The following is a 24777-nucleotide window of genomic DNA, read 5'->3' as shown; positions in this document are numbered from 1 at the left end:
AAACTCATTTCATCCTTCTTTAGAGAAATCTATGTATGAGGATAATACTATTAGAGCTATTAATGTAGACAACTTAATTGCCAATGTGTTCAATAATTTGTATTCAAATCTGATTCGCTATCACTAGATATTTGCAAATGAACACTTTGTCACATGAGCTGTGCTTTTACTTCCCTGCATGTATCTCAGCTAGGAGCACACTTTTAGGGCCCAAACTGCACAATGCACACTAAGTACTAAACCTAAACAGTAACAGTGCCAATGTAGTAGCGACACAATCTTTAGTATTGCAGTGTGCCATCTGGAAAACATCCCAACTAAGCATGACTCATAATTGCTTATGACTGATTGCTATTGTTATGAGAATAAAATTACTTTTTGTGCACATCAGTGAGACTGTCCCAGTTTCGGAATTTTTAAATGAGTTACGAAAAGTAGCATCAGCTTAAATCATTCACTTTTATAATCATATATAACATATATTACATTTAATTTACAAAAGAAATCGAGAAACCCATCAATGCCTTCTGTGAGTCATGAAAAGCTCATAGTTCACTAGCTAAAGACTTTCCAACGGCAAATACAACTCAACAACAAGGGTAAATCAGCTGACTCTCATTGGTCATTTCATGAGAATTTGGCAGAAGCAGTGCTTTTTCAAAACTGCTTTTTACTCTTTTGCACATTTTTGACCTGACCTTCAAGAAGTGCAGAGAGGAAATCTTCCCAACCTTGTCTTCAGCTGATTGTTTCCAACTGTAGACATCAATTTTACCCTGCCTTACTTTCTCAGATCACTACTTTGCATTCCCTCTTGTCTTGTCTGCCTTGCCTCTCACAAATTACTCATAGCTCTATCCCAGTTTGAGTGGTATTCACTTTATCTCTGTTTCTTCTCCTCCAGTATTCTATCTTTACCACCTTCTGACAAATTTTTTTTCTAACACTTGAGTCAGCCACCAGTATTCAGCCACTATTTCTTTCATACATTGACCTCCTCTGTTTTTGATCCCCTAGTCATAAGACATCTTTCAGCCTGCTCTTTGGCTGCCAGAATTTCTATGTAGAAATCTGAGAGAATTAAGAGCAGTAGAGAGAAAGTGGAAGAAATCAAAATTTGATGCTAATCTTCTCTTGTGCTGCTAGGACATATTTTACCAGGGAATGCTGGAAGCACCAGCATCTGAACCATACAAGCTCCAGAACATTTTGTTTCTTTACTTATAACCCTCAGCTTCCCCTTTCACCCTCCTGTTCAACTGCTGATGGCTTTGACATTTTTCTTGAAGAAATTATTAGCTTTCATTCTTTCACTCCTACCTTATTTAACCACAAACCTCTCTTCTGCTGAACATATTTTTCTTCTTTTCCTACAGCAGAAATCAAAAGATTTCATAAACAACTTCATTACATCTGGTAACATACCCATACTAGATACCCACATGACCCATATCAGCACTAATGCCCAATTTCACTTCTCTATCCTTCATTTCTAAAAATCTTCACCATGATGTATACAATCAACTCTCTCTCTCTCTCTCTCTCTCTCTCTCTCTCTCTCTCTCTCTCTCTCATTTACGGCATTTGGCAGACGCCCTTATCCAGAGCGATGTACAAAAGTGCTTTAATGTCTCTCTTTTAATCTGTCTCTCTCTCTCTCTCTCTCTCTCTCTCTCTCTCTCTCTCTCGCTCTCTCACTCTCTCTTACCCAGAAAACATATGGCATATGCTTATCAGCTAAAACTTATGTCTAATCTCAAAAAGATTAGAAGCTGAATATCCCTGAAGATTAATCCTCAATGAACTTTTGTTTTCTTTTGCTCGATTTGTGTAAGTTCTACAAAAACAAACAGTCCTTCTTGCCTTATCTTAACTTGGTCATACATATTTTTGCTTTACAACATCAGGAGGATCCAGCCGTTTCTATTCATAGAGGCTGCTCAAGTGCTGTTCCTTTCCTTATCATCTTAGAACTGGACTGCTGAAACATGATCTGGATTGCAGCCACCAAAAATATTTTTCAGCCTCCTTAAGTAAGAATTAATATATAACTGGCTTTATATTAATTACTACACATGCAAATTATACCAACATTTAATGATTAGATTCACTCTAAAGAGCAGTGTGAGGTTTTAGGTGTATGTGAAAATTGAGATTTTTACTGTATTATGCAGCCTGCTGATAGCCTTCTGCCTACTGTTTCTTCTGCAACTGTGTGGGTGTCTGAAGAAGAGAGCGTTAGGTCACAGTGTTCTGCTGATTAGGTTTGTTGGGGTGAGGAAGGATAGACTCTGAGACAATAGTTTGACCTTGAGTGGTGTCTATAAGGATAACAAAAGTGAAAATGAGGACGGAAGGCCATATGAGCTTCATATGTGTGAGATGGGTTGTACTAACAATAAAAAAAATGTGTTATGTGTAGCATGCAGTCAGTACCTAAGTAGTCAAAAGATTTGCTGATAGATTTGCTTCCTCAGCCATGAATAACATAGAAACCTCACAAAATTTGTCTTAGTCTCTCTCTCTCTCTCTCTCTCTCTCTCTCTCTCTCTCTCTCTCTTTCTCCCCTTTATTTTAAGATCGCCACAACATAGTTGAAGGTCTAACCGAGACCACAGAGAATTTCTCTGGTTGGTGTGCATGACTTCTCTAAATATAAAAATCTCTATGAACATAATATGTCTCTTTACATACTAGTGAACTAGTGACCAATTTCAAAAAAAGGTTGCGGAACTGTGTAAAATGTAAATAAAAACAGAATGCAATGATCTCATAAACCCATATTCTATTTATAAAAACACATTAAACCATACCAAATGTTTAAACTGAGAATATATACCATTTTAAGAAAAAATAAGGTTATCTTGAATTTGATGGCTGCAACAGGTCTTAAAAAAGTCGGTACACAGCCATGTATACCACATGTCCTTTGTTTTTCATTTCATTATGCTCCAAATGTTTTTAAATGGTGAAGGCAGGCCAGTTCAGCACCCGGATTGTTCTACTTTATACCTTCTTCTTTGCATATTAGAGATTTAACCTGCATTTGGCTAACTGTGTTCACACATAATGATTTCTGCAGGTGCTGGTGCCCATGCAGTGATTTCAATAACAGAATCATGACTGTTTTAAATGCAGTGCCACCTAAGGGCCTTAATATCACAGCCATACAATATTGATTTTTTTGTCATCATTACTCACAGTCATCTTACTAAGCTGTTGTCAATTAACCTAATTAGCTGCAAAATTTATCTCCAACTGTTTAATTTTTATAACACTTTCTTTTTTACAAATTTATGTTGCCCTTAACATGTTACAATATGTTAACTTTTTTGGGACATGTTGGAACCATCAAAAGCATTTCCTTAAAATAGTACATTTCCTCAGTTTAAAGATTTGATATGTGTTCTATGTTCTATTGTAAATGAAACATGGGTTTATGAGATTTGCAAATCATTGCATTCTGTTTTTACTTACATGTTACAAAATGTTCTAACTTTTTTGTAATTGGGGTTGTAGTATGTGGCTGTGCTTTTGATAAATATTACAAAGCACAACTTTTGCTTCTAGATAAAGAGCTCTGGATAAATCCTGAGCGAACAGATTGCCTTAGTCATTTAACAAGAAAAAACTCAACAAAAATCCCATCAGTACCGAATCATTCTCACTAAAATGTAGTATTTGACTTTTTCACTCTTTCACTCTTATGTTTTGGTTACATTTTTCATGCTTTGGTTGTAACCAAATGACTTTCATTTAAGAAATAAAATTAAAATAAATACAGGCATGAGAATAAACTCTTTATTGATGATTTTGTGATAGACCATATACAGTAGTCATATAGTTCCTTTTGTTTCCAAGTGTATCAGAAATACTGTACAATATCAATGACACTGACATCAGAAGAGTCCTTGGTACAGCTAAGAGTGTGGCTAGCATATTCATGTTCTTTTCACCCTTATGAACAAGGCGTGGGGTGTTGTGGGGTCATATCAAGTGAAAACGCCTAATGTGCATTATGGCAGTTTTTCATTTTGTGAAAACAGCTACTCCATCAACAACAGCGTCAGTGCTGGTCCTAACATGCCCCGTGACCGTGATATCACCTCACACTTCTGTCTCACTGGCATCTGTGGTCCACATTTGCTGTAGTGCCTGCAGAAATATTGCTTTTTGCACCTAAAACTAGTACAGCACATACATTGAGACTTTACATCATTTTAAGATTAAAAAAAAATCTAATAAAACAACTATTGACAATGCATGAATGCTGTAAATAAAAAAATAATAACATTGCAGTACTTAACATAAATAAAATACATTAATGTTCACAATAAATATCTATAACGATAAAAGACACACTTCCAGAGTGTGTTCCTATGATTTTTTTTTTATTATTATTATTGTTCTCCTTTGCCTGTTTTATATTTCAATAAATAGGAGCAATACGTATTGTTGTCCATATTGTTATTGGTAAACTAAGAAGTGCAAGAGGTTCAGATTTTTTTCCCACACATTGTCAGCAGCAAATAATAATATGGAAAAAAGCACACTGAGTAGAGTGCAGAAGTCCAAATGGCATTAAATCATACACTTACATCTACAACTAAAGAACCAGTAAAAGCAACACTGACATTATTAAAAACAAACAAAAAAAACAATACAAAACACACCCTGCCTTTTTCAACACACATATGGACACATCAGACACAATAATTACACACAATACGTACACATGTACACACATGTACAAAATAGATATTCTAAGTTTACAATGTACATCATAGATACTCAATAATACATGAATACACTTGCTTGTATAGTCATACAGTATATACTCTTCACAGTAAATTAACAAAATGTACACTCATATTTACAGTTATAATAGTGTCACAATTTACAAACATATACATAATAATAGCTTGCTCACAAATACCATGGCCTCCAGCACCACTTAAAAATCACACCACTTAAATGAAGATTTCTATTAGGAAAATAAGTTAATTACAATAGAACTCGCTTGTCCTACTGGTGAGACTTAATGGAAATGGCCAGAGGCCCAAAAGTTGTAATCACTTGGATCAGTTCAGAATTCTAACTGAATTAAATATACAGCTGTATTTGTGCAATTCTTGATTCTCGATTTGCCCTAAAAAAAAAATTGTAACCCTGAATGAAAACCTGTTTTGTACATTATATAATGTGCTACTGGAAAACATGGGTAAAAGTGCTATTTATGTACATAAATCATATAAGCAAAGTGCTTTGCATGTAAGAATGTGGCTCTTCCTTCCAGCTTTGTTTGTGTGTGTGTGTGTGTGTGTGTGTGTGTGTGTGTGTGTGTGTGTGTGTGATTTGCTGTCTTTGTCTGAGCTATTTGGGCAGCCCTCATTTGTCACAGATGGCAAATATTTGATGATAAATTTGATGGAAATATAAATAGGTAACCATCACCTTTACATGATGCTTGGTCCATTCTTTTTAATCATGCTTCTGTGTGTTATTAAAAAAGCGATCACTTTGTCAGGATTTTCCTAGAAAATCTAAGTTAGGGGTCTTACAGATAAAGTGCACTGGTCTTAAAGAAGCCAGCAAAATGGCTGCAGACAAATAAAAAACAGGAGTATTGGGGGAACAATCCTAAGTGCTGAATTTCCACTTAGCAGGGGATGAAGATGTGGGGATGACATTTCTGAAATGCCGTGGAGGTGAAAAAGGAGGGAGAGGGACAGAGGCACAGAGACACACCTTCAAACAGCCATTCATCAGTAAATGAGGACACACTGTGGTAACAATGTGCTATTACACAGAGAATGTGAACAACTACAGTATCTCACTAGACCTGATTGGGTAAATTGCATTGTTGAGTGATGATTATATGCCCAGCATTGTAAAGTAGGCTATAAAGTAGTGACATACTGAAACATTGATCATTTCAGGAGTAGGCTAACTAAAGGAATGTAGTATCTGTCCTAATAAATTTCATTAATTCTTTCACTCACTCAGGGACTATGGAAGCCCTTTGCTTGTTTATGCAAGGGTTTGTTGCCAGGGGTTCCACAAGAGTTGTGTAGGAACAGCATGTTCGTGCTGGGAATTGTGGGCCTTCTACCCTCCACCTCACCCGATGAGAATTTGTTAGCATGCTGTCTGGGACACAGGCTCCCTAGGGAAATACCACTGTGAAGCATGAAGTTCAGGTCTATTTTTACACTGCAAATCATTATGGCATTTGCAGGAGAAGCGAACACAGCGCGGCCAAGTGATCAAATGCTCTGCATTATTTGCTAAGATGCAGAACAGGTATTTTAGTGTCAAGTGCATATGTGCTTGAGGGATAGACGTACAGTCTATGACCTTTCCAAAGAAGGTGATGTCTACCATATACATCCTAGATATATCTCATGTATAGTCTGTGCAAGCCTACATTAAACAATATTCAAATAAAATCCAAAACCTTTTATGCTTGATTTTTTCCAAAAGCCAATTTCCTACTGAACCTATGCAGGCGGTAACTATTAAAATACAGTGCATTTTGTTTAAAATTATAGATATACTACAACAACATCGATAACATCTATAGAATTTCAAATAAAACATTTAACGATTTTCCGTTGCAAGTTTTGCAGAAGCAGTAGCTATTCTACAGAATCTTGAATAATTACAGATTTATTTTAAATCTGGGCTAAGCAAAAAATATATATAAACAACATAAAAACCATTATTAAAAAAAAAATTAAAGCTACTGACTGTGCTAGAAATTCTATCAGTAAAAACGGTCACTGTAAATACCTAAGCTAATTAGACTGACTGGTGTTGTTTCTTAAAATTAAGTTACAATCATGTTACTTGTTAGATAGAAAGGGAAAGAAAGCAAAAGAGAGAGAGAGAGAGAGAGAGAGAGAGAGAGAGAGAGAGAGAGAGAGAGAGAGAGAGAGAGAGAGAGAGAGAGAGATAGATGAGAGGGAGAGTTTAAGTGATGCTCACTCTACCATTTGACAATGACCCTTGTGCAGGTCTTTTGGGAAAAAACCTGGACATTCACAGTACAGGTACAAAATCCTATCAAAGTTTACTATTATTATTATTATTACAGATTCTTTTTCTTCTATTTTGTGCTATTTTCTGTCATCTGCTCTATTTATAGTACTATATACTATTGATTGAATATGTATTTAAAACTGCTGTGCCAGATGAACAATGCTTCAGTATTATTGCAACCCAACATGTTAAATGTGCTTCTTTTTTCTGCTGATCACTTGCTCCACATCTGGCAGGCTTGTGAATACTAAAACTAGATGTACCTAAATCTGAAATATAAAGTGTGGCAACATATTTTACAGCAACAAAGGCATGCTGTGTGATACTGTGTGTGTGTGTGTGTGTGTGTGTGTGTGTGTGTGTGTGTGTGTGTGTGTGCATGACATTGCATCAAAACTAGATGCAATTTGGGGGTTTGTGATGCATATAGTGCCCCCGAGTGGAATGATTTAGTCAGTACTCTATGAGTAAATTGTTCTGGGCCTAGTAATCTATGGGCATAAACATATAGACAGGACAACAGTTGTAGTAAATACTATGGATTACAACAATAATTTCTATACAGTACATTTCTCTCTGTTCTACTACTTGTCCAAGTTTAATGTGCTTTTTTAAATTAATTTTCCTTACAAAACAGTGCACTAATGTACACCTGGAGTAATATTAAACATCTGATTAAATATGATTGAAGCCACCTGATTGTTGAATTATTTGCTAGCAAGGTAACATTGTGGGTGAATGCTAGCATGTGCTTAGTTGGAGACATGTGAAACTGCTGTTCATATTGTGTCACAGAACAACTGACTACACTTGACAAAGGAAATTCAGCTCTCGTTCACATGCATGACTTTACAAACGCTCATGATTGGCCTAGGGTTTATGTGAATTTTTTAAATACAGGTAGTCCTGGACTTACGATATACACTATATATGTACGCTACGCTGCAGCGAACACATCTGTTTTTGTTTTCAATGTGCTTGATATTAACAGGCAATTTACTTCACAGGATGAAATGTATTATGTGTGGAATTGTTTGGGAGTTCTCATAAAAAGTATGTGAACTGTGATATCAGTATTATACTGAAAATAAATAAATAAACAAACAAATAAATAAATATATAGTGAATCTCTATTTACCAGTTTTTACACCTCAACCTAGGCATGAACAACAGATGCAACAGAAAGAAACCTACTAAAAAACTTACTTTGTGCATGAAACCCACCCCCTCCAAAGTATTACTAGACCCAAAGACCATCTTACCTATAGCATGTGTAAAATTTAGTATGAAATTTTGCAAGAATGCATGTGGATGATTCCATGCTTTTATTTTTATCCACCGCCTATTCTGTGGAAATGCCTTTAGTCCAAATGTGTAGGTCATAGAGAGAGAGATTGCTAATTGCAACTGGACAAGATATGGAGAATGTTCCTGGGTGACTGTTTACTTCTTTCCTTTCTTTCATTCTCCATTATTCAGGGATCACCCCCACACACACACACACACACACACACACACACACACACACACACACACACACACACACAAACACACACACAAAAACACATCATCCCTTTGTTCCTGTATGGCCTCAATAAAATTTTGATAAATGCTGTGTCTTTTTATACCTTTTTCCTTCTTATTTTTCAGTCTTTGGTGGGTGATACCTTCAGAATATGTTGAAGCTCATGACTCAGATTTAGGTGGCACAGGGTTGGTCTGGTAGCTACTTCCATAGCCACTGATGGAGGTGGAGTTGGTGATAAGCTCCACAGGTGATGTGCTGCCTGGGCCAAGGTAGGCCCGGTGGCTGGGCATGGGGGAGGGCGTATCGCTGGTGTTTTTGCCAAGGATGAACCGTGTCTCATCCTCTAGGTTGGAGGTGTCCTTTGTCAGACTCTTGCGGTAAGAGACGGACAGTTTGTTGGAGCCATCGGGAATCCAGTTAAAGTGGCGTGCAATGAAGACCAATGGCAGAGGAAGCATAGCTACGAAGATGAGAGCAAAACACATGACAAGAGCCCATGGAGGGTAGCTTTGAAATCGCTCTTCCGCCTGGTGAAAGAAGACAAATAAGAAGAGTGTGAAGTAACATTAACTGCAGCCACTTTAATATAGAGTCCAATAAAAATACTCTTGTGGTATAAGCTCTTTTTGGTGAAAAAAGCACAAGCTACTTGCAGAAGAAAACTTCAAAGTTTCCCCACTGCATAGATTAATGTAAAGATCTTTTATCTAGAATGTGTCCCAAACAAATACAATTCTACTATACTTTAACAGTAAATCTACAGTTATTAGTGTATTAATATTATTCTGCTCCGAATGCAGTCACTATTACAGTGTATTTATATTAAAAACTACAGTACATTTTAAAATAACTATTTCAACACAGTTACAAAGTCAAGGTGAATAAGAGCTAAGCACAAGGAGCTAACCAGTATAAAGCAGTTAATAACTAAAGAGCACATCATACCACCTCGTATATTATACCACAGATTTGTGATTGTAAACATTTGACATCGTTTTACATTTGACATCAATTTAATGTAATGCTTGCACCACTGCTGGAGTCTTTAAACAATTGAGCATTATGTATTTGAAATTGTATTTAAATGAAAACTATGATGATTTAAAAAATATGATGGTTCCCACTGTATTCATACATGAATGACATAAATAAGCATTTAAGAGTTTTTTAGAGTTTCACTCACCAGGTCCTGAATCCATGCATTGTATCCCATTGGACTAACAGCCATCTCAATTATACTGGAAGTAATAAGTACAAGGAGGCAGGCTGGAGACACATACTTCCACAGATAAAAGTAGAATCTGTATGGTTTAAAACCCAGCATATCTTCTAGATCCTGCACGAACCTGACAATGCATCACACAAATATTCAGCACGAACATTTTAATACAGTAAAACAGTGTTCCCATTTTCTGTGCTGTGTCTAAGCAAATACATAGGGATTTTATCCTAAAATAACTGATATAACTTTGAAAGGTCAGCATAGTCTATAAAAAGAAGCCCGTGCACAAACTAACCTGACAGAAAAGTATTGCTAAAAATACACAGTGTACCTTTTGGTGCCATAAATCCAGGCCACAGATATATTTTCCAGGATGACTACAACTGTGAGAGGAAGACCAGCAGAGTAGTCATCAAACATGGTGACGAAATAATTTCCTGATCGCTGGACGAATAACAGGCCGCAGAAAAATGCAATGATACAGCAGACCACTGAGAAAAAATAAGGGGGCAGCGGTTATCCAGTGAATCCAAAATGAAATGAGACCCTGGCTCACAGACCACTCCCATAACAAATAAACAGTGCAGCGGTTTAAAGCCAACTCTAACAACTGCTCGAGATTCGCAAAACAGACCTGGCTCAAGATCGTTTTGCACAATGGCCTAATAGTGGAACTGATATTAAGTTTTACAGATCTGCATCAATAAAATGTGTTGGCCCAGATTATAAAAGAACGTTGTTACATTTTGGCCCTAATGATGTAGGGCTGAATGTTATTGTCAAAACAATTAAGGATTTTCAAACAAAATGATCAATATTTTCACCACAGCATTGTTGGAATCATTCGAACTAATTAAAAAAAAAGTTTATAAAGTAGACTTATTTAGTGTATTTAGTATTCAAGTGTAAACTTATTGAGCTTGTTAACAGTATACAATAGATCTTTATGACAAAACAATCAGTACTCTACATGTTTCAAGATATCTTCTTTGGTAACTTGGAAAGCAACCGAATCTATGTGAACAAACCTTCATTAATGAATGCTTGTTGACAATAATAAGTAAATAATACATTTAAAAAAAACCGCAATGTATCAATAAATCATTGTTTTACGCTTTCTCTTAATTTATAGTACAGTGTCTCACTGCATTCTGAGTCTGATGATTGACAGCAAGTGTTCAGAGCCATTAGCAGGTGCTTAAACTGGACACAAGTCTGCATCTGCCAGGTCCATTTAATATCACACATGGTATCCCAAGGCATCTGAGTGCAAGCAGCTCATTAATACACAGATACTTCAAAGAAGTTCATTTCTCAAATAATGTTGAAGTGATTGTGTGTGTGTGTGTGTGTGTGTGTGTGTGTGTGTGTGAGAGAGAGAGAGAGAGAGAGCGAAAGAGAGCGAGAGATAGTTCTTACCAGTCAGTATTTCCTTGCGTATTTTGAAGGTGTCGAGTATGGGAGTAGTGATGCCAGTCATTGTGCCAATCATGCTTCCCAGACCCAGGTTAATCAGCATAAAAAAGAACATCACAGACCAAAATGGAGATCCTGGGAAGTGTGTCATTGCCTCTGTAAAAGCAATAAAGGCCAAACCAGTGCCTTGAACAGCCTGTTGGAGAAAGAAACAGTGATAAATTAGAGACAAAAATTTGGCAAAAACTCTAAATAAATAAGAAATAAAACACAGTGGGCATGTTATTATAAGATAATATGGTGGTGTAATTCCATTCCTATCCAGAAGTAGATGTTTCCCCAATAATAGCACATTTTAAAGTGTTTCATTCCTCTTATACCACAGCAATATCATTTCAACAGCAAGAAAACTTTTTTAAACTGATTTATTACTAAAGCATACATTTTATTCGTTTATAGTTATATGTCCTCGATTATAACCGCTATGAAGAAAAAACTCTTCACTAGCTATTTACCCTGAATAGTTTCCTGTGTTGAAAAAGAAGAAACAACTATACATCTGAAGTAAACTATGACACTATAGACTTCTTACAGAAAACTTTACAATATCGATCATTTATTAAAAGCATTTTTCTGTGGTGTGTTTGCCACAAGTTCCTCAGGAAGTTGTTGTTTTTTTTTTTATGTATTAATATACACCAAACCTGAACTGTATGAGTATTCAGCAGTGATGTTATAAATAATAAAAAATTCAAACCTAAACTGATCCAATGATTCAAATGAAAGTAAATAGCTAATCATACAGTATAAACATAAACAAACGGCTCAGTGGATTTTAAAGTGACCTTGTTGAGTTCATCCTCCAGTAGACACTGCTGCAGGCCCAGCTGAGCAAAACTGTCCTCCTTCACAATTTTAATCACTTCATACATCTCAGCATAGTCTGATGAGGAGAGGTGGGAGAAATTAATATGAGCAGGGATCAGATCATGACTCAGCACGTTGGAGTTCAGGTAGCCCAAAATCTTCTCAGCATTCCTAGAACAAGAACAAAGCCATTAGACGAATATATCTGATAGCAAAATGCATACTCTTTAGCTCTATAACTAATCATCCTTTTTCACGTCTAATAAACTACAAATGAAAGTGTTTCATAAATCTTTATGATTACATTCAGATTTTATACTACTAATAGCAAATACAGTAAAACAATGCACTCACTCCACCACACATTTTTCGTTCATGATGTTGGCCTTGAAACCAAGCACAGCAAACACCACCAGCGTGGCCAGGATGGAGGTGAGGAAATTGATAAAAGACACCAAGACAGCATCAAAATGGCAGTTGTTTTCCCTCTTGTTGTAGCTGGAGAAAGCAATGACTCCACCGAAACCGAGACCCAAAGCGAAGAAGACCTGCGTTGCAGCCTCACGCCATACTTGAGGTTCCAGCATGAGCTCCAGCTGCAGGAATATGTATTCAGTGGAATGTTCATTCTTTTCTGCTTAATTATTGAAAATGAGCTCAACTATGATCGAGAACACTTGACAATTTTCCATTCTTGGTCATACAGTGATTTATTATTTGAAAATGAGTTTCCTGTACCTATTTATATGCACCTACTTAATAAATCACTTTAGTCTCCTGGTCCCGTTCGGTCACGCATGAGTAATGAGTAATAAATTTATAGCGCTATAAATATGACCGGCTTCATCTTAAGTTTACCACTAGGGGGAGACAGCAGCTAGATTGACAGGCAGGCTAAGGACAGAAGACTGATGATTGAAATTTACTTGTGTTTAGAAGCGACCCTTAAGTCAGTTTAAGTATATTCTGCAGTCCTGATGCTCACAAATAAGTCTTTTTAATAACTGTGTAATTTTGTGTGTGTGTGTGTGTGTGTGTGTGTGTGTATATGTGTGTGGGGGTCTTACCTTTGGTGTGAACATATGAGCAATGCCATCTACAGCGCCCTTAAGAAACAATCCACGTACCAGGAAGCAAAAGAGCACTACATACGGGAACAGGGAGCTGAAGTACATCACCTAAGGAGTTCCCATAATGCACAGGGAGTAGGAGATAGAGTTTTCTTAAAAAGATCAAATACATGATCTAATAAAATATTAAAAGCTCTGCCAGTTTACAGAAAGATGGCAATATTTTCATCCTTTTCTTATGGATATGTGATGAATAATCACATAATTCAAAAGATACTTTAGAGGTCTTTAGTGAAATCTTTAGTGGTCAGAAAGTATAAATACATTTGTATTGAGGTTGTATTTACCTTTCCAGAAGACTGGATGCCCTTGATGACAGCCAAGCAGACAATGATCCAAGCACCCAGCAGAGATAGAGTCATCTTCCAGTTCAGCCCTCCACTGTCAGCAATAGAACTGGTTATGTTTAGTGTCTCACGATACCAAAAATATGTGGTGGCAGAGCTTTTCTCACATTCTGGCTCTACAACTGTGGGAATACAAAAATACAAACTGTGATGCCTCAATGTACAGTGTCAATGAGTAGTTATCTGCATTTAATATAGTGGGTGTTTGTCTAGGAATCCCCCCTGAATGTCACTGTGGCCATAAAATTAACACATTTTTACATATTAACCAAGAAAAATACAAATATTTCAAGAAATTATAAAGACTTTTTTTCTTGTCTTAATCTTTTGTGGGTATTTTCCTGAACAGTTTTCTAGCTATTACTTTAAATTTCCATGGTGAATATAAAAAACTATTCATTTATATAACGAATGCATGTACAGTACTGATTGTCATAAATGAATGTAAATAAAAGTAAGACCCGCAAATCAGTGATGGTTGTACTATAAGACGTCCTGGGATTGTTACCATGAAATAAAAACGATAACTAAAATCAATGGAATTAAATATTAATCATAAGATGTTGGATAATCTACTGTACATGATACTGTATGATTGGAAACTAATGGTCACTTGTGGTACTCTAATGTTCTCTACTGTATCCAATCACCAACTGGCTGAACCAATAGTTGGATATACTAAACACAGCTGGGCATGTAAAACATTTGAATAACATAACAAACTTTCTGTTCAGTAGCATTTGTAAGATTTTTGCTTCTACATGGAGTACATGTGAGGCTTTCAAACTGACAAAAGTTTTGAAACTGAAAAAAATTATTAAAATACAAATTTTATGTAAATTACAAGAAATCTCTCCAGGAAAACCATTGTGATAGATCTTGCATTTTAAAGAAGAGTGAAATAAATTTGCTAGGTATTTTAAGTTAAGTTGTTAGACTCTTACCCAATAAGACTGAATTCTTTATTACAAGCAAAATTTGATTTAATAAGTTTAACTATTAGTTAAGGGATGTGCACACTCACAGTATGCAACATTAGTATTGTATTTTTTATTTTTTATTTTAATTGAACATTTTACTTAGCATTTAATTGCTTGGCCTTTGGTTTTTGTATCACAAATTTAGTGGAAAAGATAAACGAAGTACACAGACCAATGTACTGTACTTGAGTAAAAGTACCTTGTCAGGGAACCACTGGCCACGCTGCCCCTCGGCACTCAGCAGTCTCCAATCTACACCCTCCCTTTATAAGGTCCTCATCCGAACTCACCCACCGTCCGATCTATGGTTCATTCTGGCGATCATCCCTGGACTACCTGTGTTTTGGAATATACCCGGTACATGCTGCTTCCTAGCTTCTGTTTGTTTCCCAAGGCTAATAAATGTCCTATTCGTATTCTGGTCTCCATCTTTTGATCAAAGCGTGACATACCGATACACTAGGTAAAATATTACTCCAGTAAAAGTGCACAATTTTAAACTTTCACTTGAGTAAAAATACAAAAATATTTGCCTTCAAATGTACTTAAGTATACAAAGCACTATGATTTATTGTGGCTATAATGTTACCATTTTGGTCAAAAGACTCTTTTTAATCAACTCAGTTTATGTAAAAAGTCTCTAATGTTACTCTTAGCACTCCAATCTATTAATAAAATGATATTAATGAGTCAAACACTGATTGACATCTAATAAAAATTCATGAGCCCAAAACATTTTTTTCAACTACTTAATAAAATCACACATAAAGCCACAGGTATTGTGGCAAGTTATGGTCAGGAGTTTCTTCCATCATTTATTAGTCTCAAAATGTTATGCTTGCTTTGGAACTGATGCTAAACTGCATATTTGTAATAAATTGATACCACCAAAGGGCAATTTAAACAAATTCAAAACAGAGTGCGTGCTCTACCCTGATTGGTGGCTTGCTGCATGTTTGACCAGTTTTTATCCACTCATCCATAAAAAGGAGGGACTGATTTTTACTAAATGTAGTTTAGTAAAAAGATATTTGACTTTGAAATGTAGTGAAGTCAAAGTAAGAAATACTTCAGTAAAGTACACATAAGTGAAAAAGCTACTTAAGAGCAGTAACAAATTACATTCACAACATTTCTGTCCACCACTGGATTTATCTTGGTTTCCTTTTTCCACACGATTCTGCTAAAACTGCCTTCTACAAGGAGAAGCTCGAAGCCTCTGCACAAGATCCTCGTAAGCTCCACAACATCTACTCTTCACTACTCAACCCCCCTGCCACACCTGCTCCATCCTCCCTGACTGCTAATGACTTTGCCTCCTTCTATGATGAAAAGATTAAGAAAATCTGAAGGACCTTCACCTCCTCCCCAACAATGACTACACAACACAGCCAGCAATCCACTACATCTTTGTCAAGCTTCTCAACCTTAACAAAAGATGAGATACTGCTAGACATCACACCACCACCTGTCCTCTGGATCCAATTCCTTCAACTATGCTTTAGACCATCACACAAGATCTCCTGCCCTTCATCTACACAATCATCAATGAGTCACATCTGGCTATGTGCCAACTACTTTCAAGCAAACAATGGTTATTCCCACCTTGAAGAAACCTGTTCTGGATCCATCAGACATCAACAACTATAGACCGGTATCACTTCTCTCCTTTCTTTCTAAATCTCTGGAATGCACTGTTTTTAACCAACTGTCTGTCTATATCTCACAGAACAACCTCCAAAATCCGGACCAGTCTGGGTTTAAAGCAGCACATTCCACAGAGCTGGCCCTTTTGGCTGTTTCTGAGAAACTGCATGCTGCTTGGTCAGCCGAACTGTCATCTGTACTTATCTTCCTGGAACTTTCAGCAGCATTTGACACAGTCAACCACTAGACTCTTTTGTCAACCCTCAAGAGCCTCGGTATCCGCGGAACAGCATGGGAATGGCTTGCTTCCTACCTGGAAGGTCGCTCATACCAGGTAACATGGAGGGAATCCACATCTGCCCCATGCAGACTCACCACTGGTGTCCCACAAGGCTCGGTACTTGGTCTCTTCCTTTTCTCCCTCTATACCCACTCTAATGGTGAAGTCCTATCCTCACATTAGTTTTCTTACCCCTGCTATGCAGATGACACTCAACTAATCTTTTCTTTCCCTCCATCAGATAACACAACTTCCGCATGCTTGACAGACATATCTTCATGGATGAGTGATCACCAACTAAAGCTCAACCCCAGAAAACAGAACTGCTGGTCATCCTAGGTGATTCATCTCCAAGTCAAGATCTCCAAATAACACTACATGGCTCTCTGCTCTCCCCTTCAGCCTCTGCTCGTAACCTTGGGGTAACTATGGACAATGAACTGTCCTTCTTCCCACATGTCACTAATGTGGCTCGCTCCTGTCGATTTCTTCTCTACAACATCTGAAGAATTCGACTATTTCTGTCCTCTCAGGCTGCCCAGGTGCTTGTTCAGTCTCTTGTCATTTTAAGACTTGACTACTGCAACTCTATGCTCGCAGGTCTTCCCCTGAACGCTATTCGTCCACTGCAAATGATCCAAAACCCAGCTGCACGGCTTGTGTTCAACCTGCCCAAGTTCTCTCACACCACCCCACTGCTGCGCTCTCTTCACATATCAGATTAAAAACACTGAAGCTTGCCTACAAGGCCAAAAATGGTCCTCATCACATCTCGCACTGCACCACGCTGTCTCAGATCTTCCAGCACTGCTCGACTGGTACCACCTTCTCTCAGAATGAGAGGTAAGTATACTTCAAGGCTCTTCTCTGTTCTGACACCGAGGTGGTGGAATGAACTTCCCCTAGATGTCCGTACAGCTAGTCCCAGATCTTCAAGCGACGATTAAAGACCTACCTCTTCCTGAAACACTTAATTAGCACTTTTCAAGTTTGCTTTGTAGAATTCAATATATATTTATATTAAGTTTGTAATCTAGTGTACCAGTGTAGATTTATGCATTGCTAGAGACTCAAAGCACTTTTGTACGTCGCTCTGGATAAGGGCGTCTGCTAAATGCCGCAAAAGTAAATGTAAATGTACATCAAAAAACCTGCAATTATTTATCAGTTGTTTTATGTCTTTACATAGCTTTTCTTTCAATATACAGGACACTCACTGGCTTGGCTTCCATTTCTTCGGATGGGACATTCAGCCCAGGGTAGAGGGGACTGGAATGACTGGAAGAAGTAGAATATGCTCCAGCCAATAATTACATTGTAGTACAGACCTACAAAGCCACATACCTTAAGACACAGAATAAAAGACAAAAAGAAAATTACCAACATGTTTTCTGTAGTTTTTTAAATCTAAATTTGTAAATGTTATTTGCTGATGTCTTAAGGACCAGTGTGCAAAATATCTTCTGGCTACATTGCAGGTCCATAGCCAGAGGGGTTTGTGAATTATTAAAGCACATTTTCATTCTGGCATGGGCCCCTCTCTCTTTGTGGCTAATAATAGCTGTTCTCCTCCAGCAGATGTATTTCTAGGCATTTCAGGACTGCTTTAAAAGACTTAAGTACTACTGTGCCCCTCAAACTTGCACCTCATTGTAAGCAAGATGGCCATGATACAGGATCAGTTTGTGATTAGAACACATCAGATGCAGTGGCTTTGGCTGCTTTTTGTAATAATCAAGACCTATCTCAGTAGAGCCCTAAATCCATTTTCTTTACTTTACACATTGGTGATAAAGGGAATATTTTTCAGCAGATTTTTGAAGGCCTAGAAGTTAGACTATCCCCCAACAGCTAGGCAGATGGTGTATCAGAGCTGAGTGACTCATCAAAAATGTATAGATGCACTTTATTTAGCTAACTGTGTCAACCCCTGATTTGGAATAAAGCAGTCAGATTTCACTCAATTGAAGGTAACCTGCTATCCAGTTGTTGGAGAAGATTTCATGTGGAGTGTTTAATGTATAGCAAGCACTTGCTATACATTAGACACTCCACATGAAATGATGGATGTAATAATTTAATTAATAAACTAGAGTTGAAAGTGTTCCCAGCCACAGCCACTCTGGTGGACCTTACAGAAATCTCGACTACCATCTCTCTAGGCTACCATACAAAACCCACAGAGAAATCTGAGAATATGTTGTTAACTAAATCAGCTTGCATTTATCTCCATTTTCTCACCATTAGGCTTGACACGCCGATGCCACCCAGTCGAGGGCAAACATAATTCCAGACCCCAATGCTTCCCCTTCGGATCCTCTGACCCACTGCCAATTCCAGGAAGAAAAGTGGGATGCCAATGAGGATGAGGAGAATGAAGTAGGGGACAAGGTATGCACCTGAAAAGACAATAACACTATTTAGAGACAACCTTACAGAACATGCATTTTAATAAATTACTAAATATATTATATTATACAAAACAATATTCCCAAAGATTTAAATCACATTGCCTATCATTTATGAAACTGGATATGAACAAAGTGATTCATAAATAGTACTTAGGAACATTTACATTTTATCCCACACAAGCAGATGAATTTTTGTTAATTTATGCACAAGCAGACTTTGAGTGATAGATTTCAAATAATGTAACTTGCGGTGGCTTACTGCAATTTGCATATGCATTATGGTCAAGTTTAAGCTCTATAAAAGCAGGAACACTTAATGTGTGCCTATGGTGGTTGCAGAGGTTGAGTTAAATTACTAGAAAAATTTAGCCCATGTGTGTTTTGTTATTCCATCATGGGGGTTGTTTGAGCATCACTAAATGTTAATGAGTTGTGCTGTGAAAGCGCATTCGGCATTTATAACAAGGAAAAAAATTATTACAGAATTGTCTGTAATTTCGATTGTCTGTACATCTGGCAAATGTTAGTTTGATTTGGCCCAGATAAACATTTACACAAAAGTTTGAGACAAAAAATACGCCTCATTATATACAGCAAATCATCTTTTTAAATTTGTAATACATATAATTATTTAATCTATTGTTTTTATCATAAAATACATACAGATTATTTTAGCTAAACCTTAAGATGTTTAACTAAAAGCATATTATTTAGTATCTACAGTGAAACTAAAAGGGAATATGTTTGCATATATAATGTATTTCTATGAATTGAACATAATAATGAGCACATAATACCAAAAATACATCTGTAAAGTATTATTTTTCTGGAATGTACCATGCTGAACTAATTGAAATCACATAAGGATAGTCTGAAAGCCCAGTGCACCTGAGTGAGCTGATACGACACAATGAAACAGCAAATCATTCAGAGGCTTGACGTCAAGCAGCTCCATGGTGACGGAGATTTCACCCAGAGATGACCACAACACCTTGATCCTGCTTTTCACTAAGAGTGTGCACTCTCAAAAATAACTGCATAGTAGACAGCGACTAATGCAAGGTTATGACTTTGATCAGACTCTTTGATAAGCAAATAATAAAAAATAAATCTGTTTACTAGCAGTTGGATTGTAATGTTTGTCTGCTGTTGTCTGCTTTGTTAAGGCTTTCTGTTCATGAGTTATTTATTCTGCCTGATAATGAAAGGGAAATTGCAGGCCTTGCATTTAACTATAGGAGACAGACAGAAGAGAATACAGCAGGGAGAGAGAGATAGGATAAAGGAAGCAAGGCCCAATGGGATATCAGAAAGAGGCAAGCCAGGACATGCCAGATTGTGATACCTATACAAACACCAGCACTAAAATACAGAGCTACATCTATATCTTAAAATAGCACTCACAAATGCAGTTCAAAGAAAATCATACATGAAAAATCATTATAAAATGTATTTAAACATTTCTATACTGCAAATGACAGCGAACTGACAGGCAAAGATGACGATTGTGGCATTTTTAGAAAAGCAAGAACATCAGAAAATACCAGAGAAAACACAGAATAAGTAATGTTTCTATGATAATGATATGATGAATTATGATGGCTTCTGTGTACAAGAGAGAGAGAGAGAGAGAGAGAGAGAGAGAGAGAGAGAGAGAGAGAGAGAGAGAGAGAGAGAGTGAATAATAGCTGCTAGAAACATAATTGGTAAGGTAAGATTATATATATCGTGCCCTCTGTGGCCTTGACTAACCCTTTTATAGAGTGTCTCGGCCTTAAGTTGCCATAAATAACTATGCTGAATTGCCAATTCAATACATCTAGAACACAATGACTGCACACTTCAAGCCTTACATAAACTGAATCATTTTAAGAGTTATGTAAAGATCAATCTAGCACCATGGCTCGGCTCTAATGGCATAAAATTAACAGGGTTTTTGTATATTCACAATGCAAAACTGACATATCTTCTGTATTCAGAATCTTTTCGGAATAATTCTCTACTCATTTTAAAACCAGAACATTTTAAAGAAAATACCAAAAATGCCTGTTTATCAACTCTTTAACATTTATCTTTAATGTTCTGTACTAGAGAGGAGTGGTAAGTAGCAAGGGTATGAACAAATACCCACAAGGGTGTTTTTTTATTTGATCGCTAAGTATTCCCAATTATTAATTAAGTGTTATTAATAAATTCTCTATCCACACAAAATAACTAACCAAAAACAGCAGTGAACAGTAACATTGTGAAAAGGGAGAATGACCAGCACTCCTTAGTCTCACATAACTTTTCAGGATGTACTCCATGCATTGTGATATTCAACCATCAACATTTGACAAGCCGTTCAACCCGGTCAACTATTGTTTTAAAAAACAAATATCCTTCTTTAAAAGTTGGAGTACTTATTTTCTCAATAATATCATGTGCTATATAAATTGAAGTGAATTGCTGTAAAACACCACAGAAAAGCATTCACATTGGAGTCAAACAATCTTAAATATGACCACCAACTCCTTACCTCCTCCGTTCTTTTGGCACAAGTAAGGAAAGCGCCAAACATTGCCCAGTCCCACCGAGAAGCCCACCTGGGCTAGGATGTACTGTAACTTATTGTTCCATGCTGGCCGGCCATCCTCCAGGTCTGGTGAGATGTCAGGCTTTGGTGTTGTACCTCCACCAGGCATGCTCATGCTCATCTGGCTACTTTTATAGTCCATAGGGGCCTCCAGGGCCAGCAGGTCAGCCACAGACTCGGTGACATGCTCAATGCTGTGCTCACGCTGTGTCACTTTACTGCTCTTAGGCATGGCTGAATTGGATTAAATCAGAAATATGAGTGGGACAAGATGGCTGGTATGTTAGTCACCACTCTGAAGAGATAGGAGTTCTGTGCTGTGTGGGATCAGAGAAGAGAATTAGACTTGACTGGGACAAGCAAAATGTAGTACTCATACTTTGAAAAAAGTGAAACAATATTAAAAGTGATGCGCTTGACCCACTTTTTCTGATAAAACACACATTTCATTCTATTTCCAAAAAGATGTTTTCCCTGAAAGTGAAAAATGCTTGTCTGTATTGTCCAGAAATAAGGTCATAGTGGTAAAATCAGCTTGTTTTGAAAAGTTTTGTGAAAGTTTTCAGCAAATCCTTTAATCCTGTGTTTAACATTTAATAGCTCTAGTTGGAGTCTGTTCAGCATTTGCTACAAAAGCAGTCATTCTCTATACTGATACCTGGATGAGAAACAAATCATGTGATGTTGCATACAAAAAAAAATTTGAATTAAAAAATATAAACAAAATGAGATTAAAACAAGATTACCATGAGGCTGATTTTTCATACATCATTTTACAGTGATAAGAATATGACCAGTCTCGCACAAGTAACCTCTTCAAGCAAAAATTCATGGGAATGCCTGTGTTGCTAGGCAATGCCCACTGAGTGTGCTTCACATCCTCACCATGCAAATTCTAGCAGGACTCGTCTCTGCCTCAAGCGCAGTGAAGTGCCAATGTACAGCCCACCTTATGTAAATGTAAGTGCAGATATAAACACTTGTGCCAAATCAACATATTAAACAACATTATTTATGATAATAGTCAGTTGGGAAGAAAAGGCCCTTTCGCCTCTTTCTAAATCAAAGGAAACATGTGCCAATAAGATTCATTCAGCTTGTACATATATCTTACTGAAGGGTCTCACCAACATGTAACAATGTGTTTACTAACATTTCCAGCAAAGTACAATTTTGTAACCCTATCTGTCAACTAAATAAAGACTGGCAACCTAAAGTCTTTTTCAATGCAAATGTTTAGGGGAGGATATGATTACTAAGTTTTTATATAGACAGTGCACTTTAAATGCACAGTCATCTTTATTTCATACCTGGAATGCATTAGAAATGGAGGTGCCGAGAAATAGAGCAAGTTAAGCAGACATGTCTGACCTGCCAAGACATCACATTGATTATGTCAGTAAGCTGCCAAGGCTAAGACTTATTTCAGCTTCAGAGGTCATATGTAGCACTTTGCATCACTGAGATTTTAGATTCATGTTCTTAGAATTGACCATGTAGGTGGCCCTTTCTCACTTTGGGAAATACAAACTAAAATTCTAAATATTTTTTTTTTAAATCAGTCATTTTTTCTTTTAAGCACAAAGTGGCAAGACATGACAATTAGTTGGTAATCATACGGCAGTTTAGTGTATGTGATATTCATCATAGCTCTAAAAATATATTATGAAGTGCAAATATATAGATGATTAAAAGAATAATGCATTCTGTCTTACATGTACAATAGGATGGCCTGTGATTGATGTACTGAACAATCAAATAACTTTTAAACTGTAAAGCCAGCATAACTTCATCTCAGCTTTTATAGTTGGGTTTCTTCAAAGCCAAAGCTCCAAATACTGTTACACATTACATCCCAGTTGCCAAAAGAAATGCTTCAGTCTGTCACAGTGTGTTGCTAGGCAGTAGGGTTTGACAAAATTCTCACTTCCATGCTTCATGTAATCCTTTGCTTTCTTTCTCAACCATCCATCTGTCTGCATTCTGGCAGACTGGCCACAAACCTGATAACAATATCCTAGATAAAGAGAATTTAATGTTCTTTAAGTCTTATGATGATTTCTGACACTGTCTATGTCCACATCAGTTCTATGGTATGAGTTCGGTCTTCTAACTAAACTATCAGAAACACACGGTAGAGTATTTACACTTTGGTATAATGCTAATGCAATTTTAATTTATAGTAAACGATATTCTAGCTCAGTGATGCAATATTGCAGCAAGCAACGTGGCCTCCTCGCAATTACAGGGTCAATACTAAATTCAGCTTACTATCTGTGAAGTTTTTTAACTTCTCCCTGTGTCTATAGGGGTGCTTTTGGGTTTCTCTGATTTCTTCCATTCTCACAAAAGCATGCTGTTTGGATGAACACAATTGCATCTGGGTGTAAATGTATAAGGTATATTCAAACTGGCACCAAACTAATTGATATATTCTCTTGATATCTACAACCCTGACCACTGTAAAGCAAATACTGAACATGAATAAATGTTTGAATATATTGTAGCATGCTTTTCCCCAAACAGCACAAACTCTGGAATTTGCATGTGATCATGTAAAGTCCTCTTATTAAAGCCCAGAGCTGGTAGAACATGTAGCTCATGGACAAAATGTCACCCATCCATTGCGCAACATGCTCGTGTCTTATGACCTGTTAAGACACGCAAAATCGAAGGAGCACACCGTCGTGAAAACATGAACACGTGCTGCGAATAAACAGTCACGTCGGTTTAAGACACCGGGCGCAGAGCATCTTCAAGGTCAAACAAGTGTGTCACGTTTCCTCTCTAACGCATCGACGCAGCGCATACGCTGGACCAGTCAGGATAGTCTATGCATTATTCATTTATTATATATAAATATGGGCACGAGACGAATGCAAAAACCCATGCACGGTATTTGCGATAACATGTAATCCTCTCACAAACCAAAAACAAAAACCATTACAGCAATAGTTCTCCAGATAGATGCCATGATTTGATTCATTCTTGCAATGCTGGAGGTCGTTCGCTTACCTTTTTTTTGGACGTCAAAAGACACGGTAACGTAAATCAGAACGTGCATGCGAAGCGTTGTCTCAGCAGTAAGCAGCACTCAGCGCGAGCCTTGTTTGCGCCACTGAAGCTGATACAGCTTCGCTTTCAACCCAAAATAGTAACTTCAGCATCACACACGGTCCAACCCTGGCGGTCACTGGAGGCGGGCGTGTCGTGCAACCAACTCGCTGATTTGTGTTCTAGAGAAATAAAATCCCGGCGCTTCCAGGTCTTTTAATACCGCGATTGGCCAAGAACAAATTAGACTACTATAAGCGCGCGTGAGTCACCGGTGCG

General features: G+C 37.2%; 1 protein-coding gene across 1 annotated transcript; it reads right to left on the bottom strand.

The window, feature by feature from the left end:
* Window positions 1-3787: 3787 nt before the first annotated feature.
* Window positions 3788-24718, bottom strand: slc6a17 (solute carrier family 6 member 17). The gene is made up of 12 exons (XM_046871745.1): window positions 24461-24718; window positions 21388-21763; window positions 18700-18857; window positions 17676-17802; window positions 13492-13673; window positions 13142-13252; window positions 12429-12670; window positions 12053-12245; window positions 11211-11403; window positions 10123-10282; window positions 9753-9915; window positions 3788-9096 (listed from the first exon to the last, which is right to left on the bottom strand). The coding sequence occupies exons 2-12, from the start codon at window positions 21674-21676 to the stop codon at window positions 8728-8730; spliced, it is 2187 nt and encodes a 728-aa protein (XP_046727701.1). The 5' UTR covers window positions 21677-21763; window positions 24461-24718; the 3' UTR covers window positions 3788-8727.
* Window positions 24719-24777: the final 59 nt, after the last annotated feature.

This window comes from Silurus meridionalis, chromosome 17, assembly GCF_014805685.1.
Source record: "Silurus meridionalis isolate SWU-2019-XX chromosome 17, ASM1480568v1, whole genome shotgun sequence".
NCBI lineage: Eukaryota > Metazoa > Chordata > Actinopteri > Siluriformes > Siluridae > Silurus > Silurus meridionalis.
This window is presented reverse-complemented; position numbering and strand designations above follow the sequence as displayed.

Excerpts from the sequence above, each read along its gene's own strand:
- slc6a17 (XM_046871745.1), bottom strand. The coding sequence starts at position 21,676 with ATGCCTAAGAGCAGTAAAGTGACACAGCGTGAGCACAGCATTGAGCAT. Across the intron at positions 13,253-13,491 it reads GCATCCAGTCTTCTGGAAAG|GTGATGTACTTCAGCTCCCT; the intron begins GTAAATACAACC and ends GGAACTCCTTAG. Across the intron at positions 12,671-13,141 it reads CTCATATGTTCACACCAAAG|CTGGAGCTCATGCTGGAACC; the intron begins GTAAGACCCCCA and ends ATATTCCTGCAG.